The 19,254-nt window shown below is 41.4% G+C and overlaps 1 protein-coding gene and 1 non-coding gene across 2 annotated transcripts in view; both read right to left on the bottom strand.

The window, feature by feature from the left end:
- The window catches only part of LOC142074752 (secretory carrier-associated membrane protein 1-like), a 76,936-nt gene that overhangs the window by 18,100 nt on the left and 39,582 nt on the right, over window positions 1-19,254 (bottom strand). Inside the window, exons 3-5 of the mRNA XM_075135620.1 lie at window positions 11,052-11,150; window positions 10,666-10,777; window positions 7,160-7,288 (exon numbers count right to left, since the gene is read on the bottom strand). Coding sequence (XP_074991721.1) covers window positions 7,160-7,288; window positions 10,666-10,777; window positions 11,052-11,150 — 340 coding nt within the window. The remainder of the gene's footprint in view (window positions 1-7,159; window positions 7,289-10,665; window positions 10,778-11,051; window positions 11,151-19,254) is intronic.
- On the bottom strand, window positions 910-1,073 carry LOC142075148 (U1 spliceosomal RNA). The gene has a single exon (XR_012670807.1). It is a non-coding gene; the product is annotated as a U1 spliceosomal RNA (small nuclear RNA).

The raw sequence follows: 19,254 nt of genomic DNA, 5'->3' as shown, positions 1-19,254 counted from the left end.
ACTCATTTCCGAAACACCCTCATAGACACCTGGGCCAAAGAGCATGGCATTGAGTGGGTCTATCACATCCCCTACCATGCACCAGCCTGTGGGAAAATCGAACGATACAATGGACTGCGAAGGACTACACTGAGAGCAATGGGTGGTGGGACATTCAAGCATTGGGATACACATTTAGCAAAAGCCGCCTGGTTAGTCAACACTAGGGGGTCTGTTAATCGAGCTGGCCCTGCCCAATCAAGACTCTTACGTACTGTAGATGGAGATAAAGTCCCTGTCGTGCACATAAGAAATATTCTGGGGAAGACAGTCTGGGTTACTCCTGCCTCTGGCAAGGGAAAACCCATCCGTGGGATTGCTTTTGCTCAAGGGCCTGGGTGCACTTGGTGGGTAATGCGAAAGGATGGGGAGGTCCGGTGTGTACCTCAAGGGGATTTGATTTTGGGTGAAAAAAGCCAATGAACTGAATTGTATGATGTCAATTGTTATATGATATTGTATATCATTATTCCTGTGGTTGCTATCAATGGTATAGCAGTGAAAATCACCCAGATTAATGAAGAATGAACTAACTCCGATGAAACCGAGCAAAGTGCAACGATGATAGAACTGGACGAGCGCAGCAGTACCGAAATGAGAACTGGCTTCAGGATTCAACAGTCCAACACCATACACCATTTTTCTGGCCCTGAAAGACTGTTATGACAGATGGAGCCCAAAATCGTGGACTAAATGAACTCAATGGACATTTTAAAGGGATAGTCCATAGACTAAGGGAATGATATCTGCGTGTTCATATATATATATGTATATATAAAAAGAAGGATAGTGGTGATTAATTGAAATGTATTGAAAAATGTGAGACCTAAGCATAACGTAAATGGTATGGAATAAGGGGTGTATACAATTCAGGGGAGAGCGCGAACACAGTCCCCCACTACCACAAATTATGCAGTCGAGTTTCCCGCATTTGGGGAAATCGCAGGGGTCAGCACACCCGGAGTGCAGGGGATGAGCCTCGCCCTGGGAAAACCACCTACCTGATCATGGTGTCTCCCCTGCCTACCATTCATATACTGAGCATGACATCATATGGTATGGAATACCCCATTAGCCATCTGGGCCAGCTGTCCTGGCTATGCTCCCTCCCATCTTGTGCACTTGGCAGAGCATGGGAGCTGTCCTTGACTAGCAGGGTACTTAGCAACAACTGAAAACATCAGTGTGTTATCAACATTCTTCTCATACTAAATCCAAAACACAGCACTTGGAAGAAATTTAACTCTATCCCAGCCAAAACCAGGACAACAATCTATCCATTTCTTGATGTAGAGGGCAACCCCTCCACCCCTCCTTCCTTGCCTGTCCCTTCTGAACAGCTTGTAGCCATCAATAGCCGCACTCCAGTCATGGGATTCGTCCCACCAAGTTTCAGTAATGGCAACTAGGTCATAGCTTTCTAGCAGCATGGTGGCTTCCAGCTGCTCCTGTTTGTTGCCCATGCTGCGTGCATTGGTGTAGAGGCACTTCAGCTGGGCTGTCGGCCATGTCACCTTTTAGAGGAACACACCTTAATTCCTTTAAGGTATTGCACTGGTGTTCCCCTGTTGGCTCCTATTACCTCAGGAGCCCCTGGCTGATCTCTGTAAGACTTCAAGTGTGCTCCAGTGTACCCAGCACGTCTCAGAGCAACAGGCTGAGGGCCCTCGCTAGCACCCCATCCCTCAAACCTTGGCCTGTCATCCCATGGCTTGTCACGGGCAAGCCTGATGTTATCCCCCTCCCCCTTCAAGTCTAGTTTAAAGCTCTCTCAATCAGCTCCACTAGCTCATGAGCAAAGACCCTCTTCCCCCTTTGAGAAAGGTGAATCCCATCTGACGCCAGCAGGTCTGGTGCCGTGTAGACCATCCCATTATCGAAAAACCCAAAATTCTGGTGGTGACACCAGCCACGAAGCCATGTATCAATAGACTGGGTCTATCTGTTTCTTCCAATATCGCTGCCCGCAACTGGAAGGATGGAGGAGAAAATTACCTGGGCTCCAGATTCCCTTACCAACCATCCAAAGGCCCTGAAGTCTCTTTTGATTGCCCTTGGACTACGCGTTGCAGCTTCATCGCCACTCACATGGAAGAGCGATAATGGGTAATAGTCTGAGGGCTGTACCAGGCTAGGAAGTTTCCTAGTGATGTCCTTAACATGGGCCCCAGGGAGGCAGCAGACTTCCCTAAGAAGAGGGTCCGTCCGGCATATTGGACCCTCTGTTCCCCTCAGAAGGGAGTCACCTACAACTATAACCCGTCTTTTCTTCCTCGTGGAGGTGGTCGTGTTACAGGGGGTAGGCCTTTCTGACCTTGGCAACACCTCTGGTGTAGATGGACCATCATCCACATCATCAGTTGACTGACCTTCCAGATCCAGAGCCTCATACCTATTGTACAGAGGCGCCTGGGAAGGCGAGGTGGGCAAGGAGGGGGTTCGTCTGCTGCCCCGAGTGTGGACTTGCCTCCATTCACTCCTTTCCTTTAAGTTACTTGCCTTCTGCCTGGTGGGGGGAGGATACAGGATCCCCTTGATCTTGTGGTTTTTTTTGGTGGCTGTTCCTGTTTCTGTTTCAGGGAGGGCAGAGCATGGTTCCACCAGTCTATCTCTTCCTCAGATTCCCTGATGCTCCTTAACCTTTCTACTTCCTCTCGTAGCTCTGCCACCAGGCTGAGCAGATCATCTATTTGGTCACACCTCACGCAGGTGTTCTCACTACTGCCATCAGGTACTAGTGAAAGGCTCTGGCACACCCTGCAGCCTGAGACCTGGGTGGCTGCATGTTTTTGTGGGAGCTCTGTCTGGGTAGCCACATCAGTTCTGGTGAGTGCAGAGGACATCGCTTTCTGCTGGGTGGATACCATAGCTAAGCTCCTTGTGGGAAGGTGATGACCACCGATTGAACTGACCTTTTGAGCTGGTAGGGTGATGACGCCCTTCCTGCACGCCCTTCTGCGCAAACTGCCACACCACACCCTGGTCACTAGCGCTCCCTAGGCTGCTTTTTATAGGTGTGGGGGTGGCCACGGTTGCTCTGGCAATGCCCAGGCCTCATCAGCATCTCTCATGAGAGCTGCCAGTTCCTGGTGGGTCTCTCCGCTGCCCTGGCGTTTCCCTGCCTCAGGAAACCCCTGTACACCAAGATCTGCCTCGGCTCTGGAGCAGCTCGCCTCAGCTTTGACTGTAAAGAACTGGCAAGATAATAAAGATTCTGAAAAAAGACTCTTCAAAGATCTTTGCTTCCCCCTTAACTTAAATAAGCCCTAAATCAACTTAGTGGAAAAAAATCTTAAAGCAAAATGCCCACGTCAATGCATAAAGGGCTGAAGGAACTCAAAACACATTTCCCTCAGACAAATCATATTTTCCTCCAAGAGTCACCAGAAACAGAAAACTTTGTACTTTTAAATAAAGAGCATTTAATGCATCTACATATCTTAGCACTGTTCCAAGAGGTTAGCAAAGCAACTCATTTCAGAATTTGTATGCGTATGCCTCATAAAGCACAACAAAGGATACAAATCCAAATTCCTACCTTCCTTTGATGAATATGAGAAACCTTAATAAGGGGTATTCTCTCTTTTTCTAGTCAATACTGGAAAACAGGGAGACCCCCTAGATTACTAGAAAAGTCCACATTCTGGTGGAGTTTGAACTTTCCAAAATTATTACTTTTTTTTTGTAATTGCAGTTACAATAACAGGACAAGTTTTGAAAGAATACCATCACTGCAGAAGAGGGTTGAAACAACGTCACACCCACTACTGATACTTACTAGCACAATAAAACTGACAACATAGGGGTCTATTTCACTAATGTCACGGAAAACCTCAGCCGTAAAAACTGAGTATCAGCAAGCTACAGATGAAGACACAGGACTTCAATGACAATTCTCCCTTTGCTCCACTCGCCTTTCTCTCTGCCTGCTGCAAGCTACAGAGAGGCATTTGTTCTTTGAGGCAACGCCTTCACTAAGTGACCTAGATAAGCTTTGCTGTTGTATGAATAGACAGGTGTTTTCATGTTCAGGGTAATGGTTTTAAGTACCTTCCACCTACTTGCCTCTTCAAATTCAACCATGATACAAGTTATTAGAAGATAATGACCACCTGAGAGCTGAAATGACCTAAGGCTTTGGCAGAAGTCTGCATCATGCAAGGTCTATATGACAATAACTTCACAGCTATATCAATACAGCACTCAGAGTGAAGTGAGCTAAGAAAGCCTTCTCCTAGTTTAGCTGTGGAAGCAGGTGAGGTTAAAAAAAAAAAAAAAGGCACTCATGCCAGAATAAGAGTGAACAATGGGAAATTATATTAGTTTAATAAATATTGAGACTCAACTTAATTTTTACTAGTGTAAACTTCCTTGTATAGAAGAACCCTACTTAGATATACATTCCCTGTCTTAATTAACTACACTTTATCATCTATTAATGTTTGAAAGTGAATTGTAGATAAAGACCACAAGTTGCACTGATGCTATTTGGCATCTACATTATTGAGATGATTATTTTGCAGTCCCATTTGGGACTGTATGAAAACAGATTTTTGTAATAAGTTTCATTTCAGTAATGTTTTATTGATGGTATTCTCGGGAAACCAAAGTTCTCACTAGGATACACGACAAAAGAATGTGCTTCTTCCCAGGAACCAGCTGGACTGTCACCCTGTAATGGAGTGCCTCAAGGGGAATGGGGTATCTGCAAAATGGAGGGCTTTGAAGCCACAAGGCAACTGGCAAGTGAGGACAAAGCTGGTGAAGTTTGATCGCACACGACCTTGGAGAACATCAGAGTGGTTTCAAATGTAGTTTAGGCTTTTGTTCCTTGTCTGTTCTGCTCTTTGTAGGGAGGGTGAGACATTTGCAAACACACCTTACAAATGACAGAAGTATTTTTCATAGAAAAAAATATATTCTAAAACAGGCTTAGATCAGCACAGAACACAAGCACATACTACCAAAAATGTGAAGGTGGTTTTTTTCCTCTACACAGTACATTAGGACTTCAGCTAAAATATTGGACACAGTCCACACTGTCCAATTCTCAATGCTACACACTAAAAATCCCATAATAATATAGAGTAGACCAAGTGGCAAATCTGTAAGAGAGCAACAAAAGAATCAGATGTCTAGAAAACATGACCTACAAAGAAAGGCTGAGTGAACTATGCTAATTTAGCCAAAAGAAGATGACTAATGGGGATAAATGTGTTCTCCATAACAACAGTGGACAGAACAGGGAAGATCAATCACAGGAAGGGAGAATTAAATTATATACTTGGAAACACCTTCTAGAACAGGCTTGGGGGGAGTTTATGAAGTGTCCATCCTTGGAGGTTCTCGGGAACAGGCAAAACAAACATCAACACAGATTGTTATATGTGCTGTTGATTGTATCCTCAGACAGAAGGAAGGATGGATGAGACGAAACTCTCCTAAATGGAAAAAATACCATGAAAGTTGGCACCTCAGGGTATATTTCCACCAGAATCTACAGTTTAAGTCATTTGTCTTTGAAAAACCTTTAAAAGTCTTGTTCATAGAAAAAGGAAACATTCACAGCCTATATAAAGTAACAAACCCAAATGCTACAAAAGCTTTCTATGAGATTAAGCAGCTCTTCAGTTTGTAACTTCAATAAGAAATATTCTTTGAAAATCACTACTGCTCATTTTACACATGCTATCAGCCTGTGGGGAAAGTAGCTGGGAAACATAGGCTTTTGAGCCAAAAAATATTTGGTGTCAGATAACAGTCAAGAGACATGGGACATTTCACTAGTAACAGCATACAAAGATCTAAAAAGTAGTGCCCGGTGCTACAGAGCTACAGAGCCAGGAAAACTGCCATTCTATCTGCAAGCCACTAGAACAGCAATGGTCGCAAAAACAAGATAGTAGAGAAAAGCTCCACTGGCAGCTGACAGAAGCCATTGCTAATTGATTGCTGTAGTTCACAAAAACATGGAAGCAGTCAGTCAGTTAAAAAAAAAAAAAAAAAAAGCTCTCCCGGGGTGGGAGGGGAATCTATGCAAAGAGAAAACCACATCAAGGAATCAGAAAACTCTGACTTCAGATACAAATAGAGAAAAGATGGATGAATTCACAGAATAGGGATACAAGCAGACTTGTATGCTTATGAGATAAAGTGCATATAGACCTGAAGTAGGTAAAAAAGTTTCCTCAGATACATAAAGACTATGAATAAAGATATAATAATTGCTACCAACCAAGGCAACACCCAGAAAAATGAAATAGAAAGGTGTGTTCTTAGGGCTGCTAAAAAGGAAGAGGAAAACTAACCTACTTTACAAAGTGCTGAGCAGGCAGTACTAGATTTATCCAAACGTGATTATGTTCACAGACCCCTAGGCCTTACAAGACCCAAGTCTGGCATCAAAGCACCTAAATCTTTGGAATTTCATCAGTCTCAGAGTATTTATTAGGCTCTCATCACACTGGACAAGGCAGAAGAAACAAATGTCGTGGCATTTGTACATTTGGTTCATTCAGCATTTCTCCAGTCAAAACACAGCACCTGAATGAGGGCAAAATTAACCCCACAAAGACTCTGTAGAGCATTCTTGGTGTACAAAGGATAGTTGTAACATGGACTGATTCTTCAGCTAATTTACTTTACACTATTTTTTTAAAATAGACTAAAATGATATTGTCTCCACTATAGACTAAAACTATGTTAAACTATATAAAACTATGTCTATTATAAAGCAAATGGATATTACACTTCTTAAACTCACAAGTCTATTAACACTGATTGTGAATTATATTTCTTAATGTATAAGCTGATTTTAAAAACAGTAAAATTATTTCTAAGGTAATAAATGGTCAAAGCTCATTTTACAACAACAGGGATATTTAAAACAGAAAAATGCAATATACTATAACCAAACTGCCTTAGGGTAATCCTCCCCCTTTTTTTCTATGAAATAATCCAATACTTTTAAAATTGAAGCTAACAAAAAGATTTCACTTCAACATTTGACTTCTGGATTTAAAACAATTTCTCATTACAGATGTTGCAAAAGCCAAAGTAGCAGATATGTATCAACAAGTTCGAATAGGCACTTTGTTTTTTCTTTTAAAAAAATACTTACACATCCACAAATAGTACATAATCTTTACTGTCTTCTGGAATTCTACAGGAATGTCTACAGAAAAGTCCTGGTAGAAACATGGACCCACTGGAAAATTCTCAGGAAGAGGTGGCCAGTTATTTTTTCTACCTGCAAATCAGAAAAAAAAAAAAAAAGAAATAAAAAAGCGCTTTATAATACAGTTTTAATCTCTGTATACTAGAAAGAGATACGCATTTGGACTTGTTCAAATTGTTTTATGCACAAGTTTCACAAGTGTATGGATAACTTGGGCTACCAAAACCCAAGAGTTATATTAGCAATCCTCACACAATACTGAAAATAAACTTCAGAAATAAAATACAATGAAGTGCAGACAGATCAAGGAAAGTACAATATTTTATCTATGTAAAAGACTAAGTAGGCATCTGATAGTTCCTATAAAGTAATGAGAAAAGAGAATTCTTCACAAAACAATTTTTCAGAGTTCCTTGACTTTTAAATGCACATTTCCCTAAGTCCCACCATACTCTCATACTTTGTGGAACACAAAGACTGGGGACTGAAAAGCATTCTCCATTCTCAGAATCCTGATATTTGTAACACCTGGATATCTCTAACACTTTGAACTAGTTCCCAATACAGTTTACAGTCAAAGCTTTACCTAAAATCCTGTAAGCCTGAAGAAAGGCAGCTATTTAAAAGGTCTAAACTACTTTTTTGTTACAAGAAGATGCCCTACAGCATCAATATATTTTGATACAGTTGTGTGACAGAGTGAGGACACCACAAAGGACAACACAGTATCAGACACTTGGATTTCCTGTATGCTGATCTGCTCACAGACTAGAGTATACATTCTGCCGAACACAAGTCATACCAAGCATAGACTCAGAGATTCAACTGAGATAACTACAACAAACCTTTACCATAGAATTTCAAATTCTGGATGCAAGAGATACATTAATCACCATATTCCAAAAGTGGAGCTGAACTAGAGACTAACCTAAAGGCACCTTTATTTGAAATTCTGACAAGGTTTTGCTTGCAATTTCTATCTTCAACCATATCATTACTAGCAGTTCATCTGGTAAGAACAGAAAGCTTGCAAAGCTTACACACTTGCATTATTTCTTATTTCTTTCCCCACCCAGACAAGATGAAGCTGACAGTTCTGTCCAAACAGGTCCAAGGCACTAAGTATCTGTTAAATTTTCTGCCCCTTCCACTGAACATTTTTTATCAAGCCTTTTAGAGCAGGGGATTTACAAAGGGAGCATACAGAAGGTAATCAAGTAATATTCCCATCCATATTAAAAACTACTTTGGGATTTCTTATATGAAAAATATCTGATAATAATTCAGATCTTCATTCTGCAGTATATGGTTATTTCTTTCAGGACCAATAGTTTCAAGACAGAGTCACAGAAAAAATCAGATATCTTATAATGGTTCAAGTTCTTATTTAAGAATTTTATTTGATGTGCTTTCCCACCCCTGTGGCACAGGTTTCAAAATTTTCAACTAAGACTGAAAGACAGCTTGGTGAGATGGTTTGAGATCAAAAACCAAGTGGCCTTTTTCTAAATACACTTAGGATACTCATATTCCAAGATTGTATCTTGATAAGCAAAGAGCTAGCTCAGAGTTATTTCATTCAACACAAACAAGTTACCATCTCAAGGCCTATTAACATAACTTCAATGGCATGCCTACACTATGAATGCAGACACCCCCAAACTAGCTTCATGCAAGCCCAGAAAGGGATTTTCAGGCATGCCCAAATGAACTAGCTGAAATAGGAAGCAGCACACTTTAATAAGCTCAAGTGCAATACTGCACAGGACCTGAGCAGAGAAGACCAAAGGCATTGAGCTGAGCAGACCTACCAGCTTGAAGATCTTTGCATTGTAGTCAATTGCATATGATGACAGTGTCCTAGATGTGCAGCCAGCATCTTAAATTGAATGCAAATAGCTAGAGTACTGTTGCAAAAGACCTTGCCCTCCAATCAAAACATCTCTACAGTGTTTCCAAAGGAGTTCAAATGAGTGTGCAAAAGAAAAAAAATCAAAAGGAAAAGAATATTGTTCTCCTCAGTCACAACATACAATTTCTGATTTGCAGCATCTTTTATGCAGTCATTTGGTAAAAACCCAATATCCTCTTTAAAGCTTTAAGAGCGCTCTCTTCTCTATTCAGCCTTCCTAAAGAATCCTTTAGATTCTTCATGGACTCTTCAAGCACTTTGATGTGAACAACTGCAACCTAATAACACAATAAATACCCATTTTAGAAATATCCTGAAACATGCATGGGGTATCAGAGTTATGTTCCCTACGATATAGATGAACAAAACTGTCCCTGAAGCCTGGAAGAGACAAGTAATCAATCCAGACCATCAATATAAGTTAGTGAAATTAGATGAAGAGCAATATATGGAGAAGGAAATGAAAAAACAACCAAAAAAATCATATCTGGGAGAAGAGGTATGGAGATTTAATAAAGATATTGAAAAGAATAAATACCGAGAAAATAAAAATGGTTTAATGTAGAGACAATATCACCATGATTCTTTTCCTTAGAAGAAGAACAGCAATTCCCCATTCCCAGATCCTAGCATATGACTGGCATAAAGTTCCCTGAGAATTTGAATTACTAAGCAATTATGCAATCTGGAATTGTACCGCTGTATATTCCAATTTCCACAGGAGCAAAAAAAAAAGCACATGTGGAAATACAACAGTCAGAATTCTAGATACAAGTGAAAAGATCACACAAAGTCAACCTTGCACACAGTGTTTTGGGTTTTTTTGGGTTTTGTTTGTTTGTTTGTTTGTTTTTTTCTAACTTCAGTCTGAAGTTCTTCCTTTTGAAAAGGAATATTCCCATAGATCTACTTCTAGCAAAGTATCTTCAGTTAAGAGGATGTAAATCTTCTCATTTGTGAAATTGCAGTATGAAAACTGATGGTTTCACACAGCACACTTACAGTTTGTGGCAAAACGAGATACGGATCTCGACTATAGGTTCCAAAGTGTCATATGAAAAATTAATAAAAGATTAATAATAGAATAAATCTTTCTGCTATTTGCATAGAATATTGTGTCTGTAACATAGCAAAAGATAAAAAAATGTTTCAAAACAGGAAAGTTCTCCTACAGCTATAAATACTGACAGAAAAGAAATCAAAGAGATGTTACTTATGAAGTTACTTTTACTTCTTCTCAAACTGTCCCATTTCTATTCAATAGTATTACTTGGATATTAACCTAGAATAAAAATAGCTGATAGCAGAGTAACATGTAACATAGGCCACATTTAAAATTTTTGCTGTGAAAATTTGCACAGGCCAGGCCAGTTTTTATTCACTGTATGCATTGTCCCAAAGGAGATAAATTTTCTTTTCCTGAAGAGATTATAAAAACCCCTCTTTGATCTGTTTCACAATGTCACTGTAAAACTAAAACAGTTTATAAGAAAAAGTGAAATTTCTGCAATTTAAAAAAGTTTTTTTTCATGCATACCCCCCTGCTGATTGAGACTCTGCATTTCCCTTTCTCTGCGATCTAGTTCAGCTGCTTTTCTTTCCAGTTCTTCTTGACGCTTTAGCAGTTCTGCCTGGGCCAAGGCATGCTCCTGAACAAAACAAGCATCGTTAGATATTGATAAAAAAAATACAAACACAAAATAAATATTCCAAGTCTATTTTCCATAATTAAGCATCTCCAGTTATGGATGAAGACTGACCTAATATTACACGAATTCATGCAGTAACTGATTACTTAAAGGCAGTATTAATTTTCATAAATCATCAGGAAAGCAATGCTCATTTATAAAAGACACTATTCCAGAAGTGTATTTATATGATTATAATTGAAAGGAACCTAGTGCCTGAAAGTTATAGACAAACCTTTGCAATTTGTGTGTAAGCAGGTGGTTCTTCTGTTGGTTTTATTATTGCTGGCTGGGTACTGGGTACATTAGGCATTTTCACATTTCCTGGAGGAGGCTAAAAAAACGAGAGACAATCATAGGAAAACAGTCTCCTATTCTAATAAACATCTTTTCATTAACTCTGTAAGAACTAATCCAGTTGTTTTAAAGGAAGTGTTACTGATAAACTGCAAATCTGATATGCTGCCTGCAATATTTATAACCTTTAGGAAAAAGAAGATAACTACATTCTGTGGTACAGCGTTCTGCTTGTTTGTTTTTACACTGCACTAATTGCCATAAACACACATGGAATTTTATGGATCAGTAGAAAGTAAATAGAATTTTAATTTTGTTCAGACATGAATATGAATAAGGACAGTTATTGTTTAAGAGAATTGCAGGATTTAACAGTGATCTATTCATATTCTCAAACATGATGTCATTCATTAGTAATGTCTTCCAGAGCTTTCTACTTAAAAAAGGCTTATAACACCTGGTTAACTGGAGAAGCAATGTACTGTATTAAATTTTCCAATTCAGGATCCACAGTCTATTGCTTAACTATTCCACCAGTACGTACTGTAGTATCTAGTTTCAAGTACCACTAGCAATTCGGTCACTTGGTCATTACCTATGAGAACACATCTTACAAGAAGCTTTTAGTAGCTCAGGTTTTTTCAACTTTGTGGGTTGTTTTTTTTTTTTGGAGGGGGGTGGGGTGGGGGGGGTGTTTTAGTTTTAAATCCTCTCCTGCTTATTCCTGTTTGTCATCTCCTCTGACTTTCTCCACATCTCTCTATCATACACAATGTTAACCAATACCTATCAAACCAAGGAAATTACTACTGCCTAGATTAAAGTTATCAACTGAACTTTACCAAAGCAGACCAGTATAGCCCTACTATGATGTTATTTTATTCTTAAATATGCTTGGGAGAAAACTACAATTCACATCTATCTTTGTGTAGAGCTTGCAACATGAGAGACTTCCCTGTTCTGTGATCTTTTAAGACAGAGAGCCACTTCTTCCTAATAAGACTGAAATCAAGAACAAAAATATGGTGAGAAGTGTGATGTTTTAAATACAAAAGCACCTTAAAACAAAGCAGGAATCAACTGAATACCACTAACTTGTCAAATTATGACTTGGCCCAGCTTATCTGTATCTTTTCCAACAGTGGTGGGTTGACCCTGGCTGGATGCCAGGTGCCCACCAAGCTGCTCTATCACTCCCCCTCCTCAGCTGGACAGGGGAGAGAAAATATAACGAAAGGCTCGTGGGTCGAGATAAGGACAGGGAGAGATCAGTCAGTAATTACTGTCACGGGCAAAACAGACTTGACTCGGGGAAGTTAATTTAATTTATCGCCAATCAAATCAGAGTAGGACAATGAGAAATAAAACCAAATCTTAAAACACCTTCCCCCCACCCCTCCCTTCTTCCCGGGCACAACTTCACTCCCGATTTTCTCTACCTCCTCCCCCCACAGTGGCACAGAGGGACGGGGAATGGGGGTTGCAGTCAGTTCATCACATGTTGTCTCTGCTGCTCCTTCCTCCTCAGGGGGAGGACTCCTCACACTCTTCCCCTGCTCCAGTGTGGGGTCCCTCCCACAGGAGACAGTCCTCCACAAACTTTTCCAACGTGGGGTCCTTCCCACGGGCTACAGTTCTTCACAAACTGCTCCAGCGTGGGTCCTTTCCACGGGGTGCAGTCCTTCAGGAACGGACTGCTCCAGCGTGGGTCCCCCACGGGGTCACAAGTCCTGCCAGCAAACCTGCTCCAGCATGGGCTCCTCTCTCCACGGGGTCCACAGGTCCTGCCAGGAGCCTGCTCCAGTGTGGGTTCTCCATGAGGCCACAGCCTCCTTTGGGTGCATCCACCTGCTCTGGCATGGGGTCCTCCACGGGCTGTAGGTGGATATCTGCTCCACCATTAACCTCCATGGGCTGCAGGGGGACAGCCTGCCTCACCATGGTCTTCACCACCGGCTGCAGGGGAAGCTCTGCTCCGGCGCCTGGAGCACCTCCTCCCCCTCCTTCTTCACTGACCTTGGTGTCTGCAGAGTTGTTTCTCTCACATATTCTCACTCCTCTCTCTGGCTGCTGTTCTGCAGCAGTTTCCCCCCCCGCTTCTTAAATATGTTATCACAGAGGCGCTACCACTGTTGCTGATTGGCTCAGCCTTGGCCAGCAGTGGGTCCATCTTGGAGCCGGCTGGTATTGGCTCTATTGGACATAGGGGAAGCTTCTAGCAGCTTCTCACAGAAGCCACCCCTATAGCCCCCCTGCTACCAAAACTTTGCCACAGAAACCCAATACACCAACCATCTTTTGAAATGCACAAATGCAATACACTGAGGAGAAAACATCATGCCTGAGTAAACTCCACCTCTGTATGTAATATTGCAGCATCTCTCAGCAACATCAGCTGATTCCAGCATTTCAAAATTATCTTTCCACCTTATACATCAGCTCCTAACAGAATACTGAGATATTAGAGAGGTCTCATTTCTCAGAAATACTCAGTGATTTAAGTTTTTCATCATAAGAAAGATTACTCAGTGTTCTAGGATGAAGAAAACCGAAGTTGGTTAAAGATGGTTAATACTGCTATTCCTTATGTCGGAGCGTTCTGTGATAAGGACAAAGGTCTCTTGTATGAGAACTCCTACTCTGCTTCAAACATAAGATACAAACCCTGCACCAGAGTAACAAATAGCTACTGAACAAAAACTCTATGTGTTATGCACTATAGGCCAGAGCAATGCTACAAAAGCCCCAAAAAAGTCTGATTATTGTAGCTCTGTGGCTAAAGTAACAATAGCTTTGAAAGCATAACTGCTAAGCAGCTGCCTGCTAGACTAATGAGCAAGACTGCCCACAATCTCCAGTAAGGACTCCAGTAGCCCTTCACAGACACCTGTAATAGTGTTTCAAGGTGGATTGGCAGACTAGAAAATATTTGAACAATGAATTCAAAGATACTTATCCTTGAAAGACACTTTGTCCAAACAGCCTGCAGTGCTGCTAATGACTGGAACATGCATATATGCTTATGAATAAAGGAACCGATCAGAAAGCTCATTAGAGATACATAATCAAAGATGCTAGCCAACAGCATATATGATAGATGACATTAATATAAGGAACTAATTATGTACAAGATTCTTTGGATTCAGATTTCTGCATTGTTTAGGTTCCACTATATGCTAGCTGGCCACCTATACAGTGTTAGAATTGCTGTCCACTACACACGTGCCTAGGTAAGAGCCTGTGCTCCCTGGAAAAAGAGAGACTAAAACAGTGATTTGTAGCAGGGCCTGTGCATCCTGGAATCCTAAGAAAGTCAAGAGGGGCTGGGGGACAAAAGCTGTTAAGAGGTATTATAAAAGCTACCTCTTCCAGCAGACTCTGAGACCTCGGGACTCCTCCTTTCCAACTGCTGGAGCCTAGTCCAGCATACCTTCAGACCCTCTGAGGGCTCTCCATCCCAGGCTGACGGATACAGCTGCTACTTTCCTGTTTCCAGGTTTGGCTAGTAGCAAGGTTGAGTGTGTATCCCAGAGATGCACACAAATACACACACAACTGCACGTACCAAGGACACTAGCACAGCCAGCTACACAAGCTGCCACAGGCAGGGCACTGCCTTTAACAACACTCCCACATAACACCATCAGAACCACATAAAATATAGGTACACAGAGTCATGTCCCATTCCTCCTCTCCAGTTGATCAGCATTGAAGTTCACTATTGAAAAACACATGCCTCACTCTCCAGATTTACAAGCACACCAACAACTGCAGATCCCTCAGATATGAGCATGGGCCCTCAGCCTGTCTGATATACCTGCCTGGATCCAGGACCCTCTTACCTGGTATACGGGTTTCCTCCTGTTTGCCAGTTAGCCCAGCTTGATGTTCACTAGCAGATTCATGCACTCAAACACTAGTCTCACAAGCATCCCCCACCCTCGCAGCTCCCTCAAACACCAGCACGGGCTCTCAGCTTGCCATATATCTAGGCCCAGACCCTGGACTCCCTTACTCACTTTTGGCTCAGACTTGGAGTCTTCCCAGAGACAGGTTTTCCTCCTAGTCCAGCTTGAAGTTTGCTAGTGAATTACATATACACACAGAGGAAACCACATACATATATATATGTAAATTACACATATACACACAGAGGAAGACACACTGGTCCCTCCAGTTGCTGGCACCCCAAACACATAGGCCCTATGACCCATGGTCCCTCCAGCTGCTGACACAGAGATGCTCAGTTGTTGACACCGCAGACATACAGACTACTACTACCTGGGGTCCGACCGGATTGCTGGCACCTAATTCAATCACTCTAGTCTCTCACAGTTGCTGGCACCTAGACCTTGCAGCACTCACAGATGGTGTAGACTGAAATTTCACAGAAAGATAGTTAAGAAAGGATTTAACAATAACTGCAGTGATTAGACACATAGCTCTGTCAGACAAGCGTACTGACTGGTAGCAACTTACATGCAACCAGCCCCTTTTATCCATCCTCTTTGCTAGTCTCCTCCTTGTTCCTCCCCAGTCCCCAATTGTTCCACACCTTTGACTATTCCCCTAAATATTCCTTAATAAATTTTGCATAGTCCCACAGGCTCCCCTCAACTATCCATAATATTCATGTTTATCTCCTTTCACCATTATCAGTTACAAAGTCCAGGTTGAACCTCTTCAAAGCTACACCTGCTGGTTTTTAATGGCCCATCAATTAGTGGCTGAAGAGTTTTACTCTTACATTATGTCTCTGTTACCACTTATCTATCTGGTTTATGTTTCTGTCTGGTTTTGTTTATCACTTTCCCTGTTACTTATTACTCTCTTTAAACTGAAAAAGTCTATAACCTAAATGAAACAGATGCTCTCACATCCCACATATCCTTACAGTTACCAGTATGATTGACTTGAGTATTTAGACAGTCATGACCATCATGGAGGTTTGCAACTGAAAGGCTACTGTGACTTTTTCAAGGATAGTATGTGATTAGGAATTATTTGGCCCTTTGGATACTCTGTAATAATATAACTGGGATTATGATCTTCCTTCAGGCCTCAGCCCCCCAAAAACCATACAGCCATATCACTATAGTAACATGAAGGAGGACACTCCAGGCTTATTTCTTCAAGCACTGCAGTGCAAGGAAGCAGCTGCCCTGAGTCTCATGTTGTCAGATCTGTGCACTGCAGTCCATTACTTAATGCAGGAATGACTCAGCAGTCAAGGCAATTTCCATGTCTGTTTGAAGGTTAAAGCCCCTATATGTGTAGAGTTCTGCTAAAAAACAAACAAACCACCCCAAAACAAACAAACAAAAAACCCAACCAACCAACAAACATTTATGATTAGTAGACTTCCACGCCATCCCCTTCTACTTGCCCAGTAAAGAACTTGGACCTTCTGGCCTCTTAATTTCTTGAATCCTTTAAGAGTTTTTTCCTATAGTGAGTGTGACAGCCATCACTTTTCCTTCCTCTGGTATAAGGCCAGCTGAGGTACATTCCAGTTCATGCTTTAGCAATTTTCCATCTTAGTTTTCTTAACACTCAGCTGAATACTACCTATTTTCAGCAAGTTACTGCTTCTCTAAAGCCTATTCTATTAAGAATTCAAGTTTAAGACACTTCCCTTGTAAAGAAACAATTAATCATAGAATTGTTTGGGTTTGAAGGGACCTTTAAAGGGCATCTAGTCCAACACCCCTGCCATGGGCAGGGACATCTTCAACTAGATCAGGTTGCTCAGAGCCCCGTCCAACCTGACCTTGAATGTTTCCAGGGATGGGGCATCTACCACCTCTCTGGGCAACCTGTGCCAGTGTTTCACCACCCTCATCGTAAAAAATTTCTTCCTTATATCTAGTCTAAAATCTACCCTCTTTTAGTTTAAAACCATTACCCCTTGTCCTGTTGCAACAGGCCCTGCTAAAAAGTTTGTCCCCATCTTTCTTATAAGCCCCCTTTAAGTACTGAAAGGCTGCCATAAGGTCTCCCTGAAGCCTTCTCTTCTCCAGGCTGAACAACCCCAACTCTCTCAGCCTTTCCTCATAGGAGAGGCGTTCCATCCCCCTGATCATTTTTGTGGCCCTCCTCTGGACCCTCTCCAACAGGTCCATGTCTTTCTTGTGCTGGGGACTCCAGAGCTGGACGCAGTACTCCAGGTGGGGTCTCACCAGAGCAGAGTAGAGGGGCAGAATCACCTCCCTCGACCTGCTGGCCATGCTTCTTTTGATGCAGCCCAGGATACGGTTGGCCTTCTGGGCTGCGAGCGCACGTTGTCGGCTCATGTCCAGCTTTTCATCCACCAGTACCTCCAAGTCCTTCTCGGCAGAGCTGCTCTCAATCCCTTCATCCCCCAGCCTGTACTGATACCAGGGGTTGCCCCAGCTCAGGTGCAGGACCTTGCACTTGGCCTTGTTGAACCTCATGAAGTTCACACAGGCCCACTTCTCAAGCTTGATCCAGGTCCATCTTTAGCTTTTTCCTACATCGTTATCTTCTATTAGTACTCTTACAACCTTAAAGATGGTGGAAGCTTCCCACTTCCGGGAAAGAAAGTTTCCCAAGTTGTTCTACAAGTTTTTCCTAAGAGCTTCAAGCTTGCCTTAGTTTCACACTTAGCTTGCCAGAGCTTAAGCTCTTAAGTTTTCTTTGAAAATAGTTTCCACTTTTCTAAAGGCTGTCTTACCCCAGTAGCACACTTGACACTGTTTAAATCAAAAGCAGCAAAAATCCAGCACGGTTAGTCTCTTATGGTACATCTAAAGTAGCTATTTTTGAGCTACAGTAGGTATGTCTACACCATTAGTTTAAGTTATTGTGTGTTTAATATCATTTATGTGTTATTTAATATCACTTGCTGGAATTAGTGCACGATGTAAGAAAAAGTAGAGAGAAGAGCTTGTAAGAGAGTCAGAGGTAGTAAGGAAAGGATAAGAAAAATCATGTATCTGCCTCAACATCTGTTGTTAATTTTTGCTGGGTATCACTCCAGAATTTCTGCTAGGTTGATATATATAAAGAATGAAATCTTAGCTTCATAATGTGTGCACAGGAGAACGAAGTGTCAGTGCTCAAATCTACCTCTAATGGGGGAAGTTCAATATTGCTTTAATGTGCTTATTTTTCCAGGTTATTATTTAAAGATCATCATTCAATGCACAACAGGCACAGGTATTATAAACCATCTTCTAAGAAATTTTTTATGATGAGGGTGGTGAAACACTGGAACAGGTTGCCCAGAGAGGTGGTAGATGCCTCATCCCTGGAAACATTCAAGATCAGGTTGGACGGGGCTTTGAGCAACCTGATCTAGTTGAAGATGTCCCTGCCCACAGCAGGGGGGTTGGACTAGACGACCTTTAAAGGCCCCTTCCAACCCAAACTATTCTATGATTCTACAGATCAAGAACCTAATGAAGAAAACATTGTAGTATGCAACCATTTTAAACACAGGTTGCACTAAGTCTTCCTACCAAACTGAAGTACTCATTTTTATAACCCTAATCAAAGCTGAGCAGCAGTGAAGAAAAACCCCACAGCTGCTTAACATGAAAAAAATAGAAGTATCCAGCTGCCTTAGAAAATCATTAACAACAACAAAAAAAAAGTACAGTTTGGGGTTTTCCTAAAAGCAAGTAGTACTGAAGAGAAATCAAAGAAGGTACATCTTCTTCAAGTTCTAGCACTGTACAGCAGATCTGGAGAACTGCATGGTCTTAAAGAGAATCCAGCTAACACACAAGATTGATTATTATTGGACTGACATAGGTAGTAAGGAAAGGGTACAGGAAAAAAGAAGGAAAAAAAAAATGTTATTTGTGATAACATTTTGTCAGAAACCATTTCTTCATAAAGCTACAAATAATTTATTTTGTCCTATAAATATATTTCCCAGTATTCAGCAATCACTGGAAAAAAACAGAAGTTCAATAAAAATGCATACAAGGCAAATAAACAAGAACCAGGGAGAATAGAGGTTATGCTAAGCCTTAATGCAAACAGGTTACTCAAAACAAATGTTGCTTCATACATGCAATTAAAACATACTCAATAAAAGTCAAAGAAATAATCATTTACTGGCTAGTAGACAAACAGTAAGGCAGATGGTTCTTTGTTGGAGAAAGTTAGCCAGA

The sequence above is a fragment of the Calonectris borealis genome, chromosome W (assembly GCF_964195595.1).
Source record: "Calonectris borealis chromosome W, bCalBor7.hap1.2, whole genome shotgun sequence".
Lineage (NCBI taxonomy): Eukaryota > Metazoa > Chordata > Aves > Procellariiformes > Procellariidae > Calonectris > Calonectris borealis.
The sequence above is the reverse complement of the archived record's forward strand: the minus strand, read 5'-3'. Positions and strand labels throughout refer to the sequence as shown.